Source organism: Orycteropus afer, unplaced genomic scaffold, assembly GCF_000298275.1.
Source record: "Orycteropus afer afer isolate SDZICR_OR568_19922 unplaced genomic scaffold, OryAfe1.0 scaffold00091, whole genome shotgun sequence".
NCBI classification, from domain to species: Eukaryota; Metazoa; Chordata; class Mammalia; order Tubulidentata; family Orycteropodidae; genus Orycteropus; species Orycteropus afer.
In genome coordinates, this window is record NW_006921678.1 from 3,900,421 (window position 1) to 3,903,563 (window position 3,143).

The 3,143-nt window shown below is 37.6% G+C and overlaps 1 protein-coding gene across 1 annotated transcript; it reads right to left on the reverse strand.

Moving 5' to 3' along the window:
• Positions 1 to 828: 828 nt before the first annotated feature.
• Positions 829 to 1,466, reverse strand: LOC103198322 (zinc finger CCHC-type and RNA-binding motif-containing protein 1-like). Its single transcript, XM_042781165.1, is given in 2 exon segments — positions 829 to 1,056; positions 1,059 to 1,466. Coding segments are annotated over 2 exon segments (636 nt in total).
• Between the last annotated feature and the right edge of the window lie 1,677 nt (positions 1,467 to 3,143).

Consider the following 3,143-nt stretch of genomic DNA (forward strand, 5'->3'; position numbering starts at 1 on the left):
CAAATTATATGTGAACTGCTGTATGAAAAGTGAATTTACTCTGTAAATCTTCACCCAAATCCTAATTAAAAAAAAAAATAAAAATACATAAGGTAATGAATTAAGTAATAGAAAGATATCACATTATTTAGCATTATGTATGCAAATATGAAAAGAATCAGTTAAAGAGGCATGAGCAGTTGCTTCTGGGAAATGGTATTTGGCAGTAAGACAGGCTAGACATATAACCACTGTATTTGGTTATAAGCCTCTCAGGGTTATTTTATTTTATATTTTATGCGTATTTACAACTTATCCAGTTTGGGATAAAGCTAAAAGAAATGAAAGGACAAAACACCCACATTTAAAAACAAAATTCGCTTGAAAATTTTATTAACTTTTAATAACAATAAGCCATCCAATTTTCACAGTTTTTAGGAAATTTGTGTTTTAAAGATAAAACTAATTTCAGAAGTACTCATGTCAACCAATTAGATATGAATTCAGCTTTTATAATGAACCTGCCAAACCAATCTTTGTAATATCTACTTTCTTTCTTCGGATGACAGCAACATTTCTAAATAATATTATGTCTTATTAAAATTTTCTGTTTTCAGAATTAATGGTTATTAACAAATCTTGATTTTTATTACCATACTAAGGTAAGAAAGAAACATGATACTTCTAAATTACTTTCCATTATCTTACAAACTGTTTTATAGTAAAAAGCTATTTAGTATAAATGATTTTATGTTCAAAGTTCTAAACATAATCTTGGTCCCCAAGTGAACTTTTAACTCCAAGATTTTCAAAATTTTTTTAATGGTAGTTACATAATAAATATTAATTTTAATCACTAAGTTCCTCCTCATCACTGAAATATGTGCTTTTCTTTATCCATTGGTGTCTTGAATCCTCTGATGTTGAGGGGTTTCCTTTTTCTTCTTCTTCAGTTTTGGCTTGCTGGAACACCGTGGCTTGACTGAGGCTGTCTAGAGCAGGATTTTCCCCTTCATCTTCACTTTCTTCTGCTTCCTCAATTTGTTCTTCTGGTTCAGGGATTTTCTTTTTTTTTTTTCCTTTTTCTCCTTCTTCTTTGGAGGTTCACATTCTCCAAGCATATTTTTAGGACAGGCATAATTTAAGTGACCATTTTCCCCACATTCATAACACTCAGATTTATCATAGTGTCGCCTTTGGATGAAATCAGCTGCTCTTCCATTGTCGATAGCAGTGCTTGCTTCTATCACTCTACCTAATAACTGTTTGTTGTTTGTTGCTCTGGTACAGTTTTGTGAAGGTTCTTTATCCAAAAATAAAATAAAAGCAGCCCCTTTACTCTTCCTGGCATCTTTATCTTTCATTATAGTAACCTTTACAACTTTGCCGTACTTGGAAAATATCCGGTATAAGTCGTTGTTGGTCAGGGAAAAGGGAAGGTTGGATACATACACTGTACTTTTACTTGGAGCCAATCCACCACTCATTTCTTCAACTGAGGCGGGCCTGAGAGATTAGAAGAGCTTGAGCCCTAGGCTCATCTGAGGCTCAACTCTGACTGCTTCTCACCCCATGAAGTGTTCTTGGCATCACGGATCCTGAAAGCGTTCAGGAGTCTGAGTGAAAAGCTCAGAGGAGTTCTGCCGCTATCTGGCATCATTAGACATGCCTCAGATGCAGTAAGGACCCCAGCCTCAGAGGCGGCCCTCCCAACACCAACTTTTAATCCCAAATCTTATCTTCTTAATCATCTAAATGAAGTATGGGTAACACTTTGGGTGTGTACCATCCTGAGGCAAAATTTCTCTCAAGCTGTGGACCTGTGAAATATAGAATATAAGGTACCTGTTTCCAGGAGGGGATACTTCTTATTCCACAGAAGAACACACACACATATATAGTTGTTGTTATTAAGTGCCATTAAGTCAGTTGCAACTCACAGCTACCCTACGTACAACAGAACAATAACTTCCTGGTCTTGTGCCATCCTAACAGTTGTTGCCCATTGTTGCAGCCACCATGTCAATCCATCTCTTTAAGGGTGTTCCCCTTTTACACTGACCCTCTACTTTATCAAGCATCCATTACCATTATCTGTGGTAGTTAAGGTTGGCCATCAACTTGGCTGGGCTGTGATTTTGAGTGGCTTGACAGCTGGATGTAGTTATTTTCCATGGTGAGATTGGATGTGGTATAATCACCTCCAAGTGGAATCTAAGGTGAGCAACTAATTAGTTAAAGGGGAGTTGCCTTTACTGTGTGGCCTGCTTCCAATATATATGGAGAATATTTGGAAAATGTCTCTAGCATTTGGCTCATTTTAGGATCCTGCATTTGGCCCAAAATCATCTCCAGTCCCTGGACTTGAACCAGTGACCTGCTGTGTTGCTTGCTGATTTTGAGATTGCTGAATACAACCTGTGAGCTAACAATCTGCCATTTTGCCTATCAACCTCAGATTGGTCAGCCTCAGCAGCCAGCAGCTATGTGAGTCAGCAGAAGCCTCCATCTTGCTCTAGTGGGCCTGGATGGCAGAGCTGAAGCCCAAGATTATGGGGCCTCCACTCAGAATCCAGAGGGAGAGTCTGCCCCTAGAGCTGGCACTCAGACTTCTAGCCTTGTAAATTGTAAGAGAATAAATTTCTGTTTGTTAAAACTATCCACTTGTGGTATTTCTGTTGTAGCAGCCCTAGAAAACTAAGATAGTGTCCTTCTCCAGAAACTGGTCCCTTAAAACAACATGACCAAAACATGAGAGACAAAGTATGGCCATTCTTGCTACTAAGGAGCATTCAGCTGTACTTCCTCCAAGACAGATTTGTTCATTTTTATGGAACTCCATGGTACATTAAATATTCTTTGCCAACACCACTATTCACAAGTATTAATTCTTCAGTCTTCATTATTCATTGTTCAGCTCTTATGTGCATATGAGGCTGTGGAAAATATCATGATCTTGGACAGGTTCTCCTGTTCTCTTTAGTCTTCAAAGTGATGTATTTGCTTTTAACATTTTAAAGAGGTCTTTTGCAGCAGCTTTGACCAATACAATACATTGTTGGATTTCTTGACTGCTGCTTTCATGGGCATTAATTGTGGATACAAGTAAAATGAAATCCTTGACAACTTCCATCTTTTCTCCATTTATCATGATGTTGCTTATT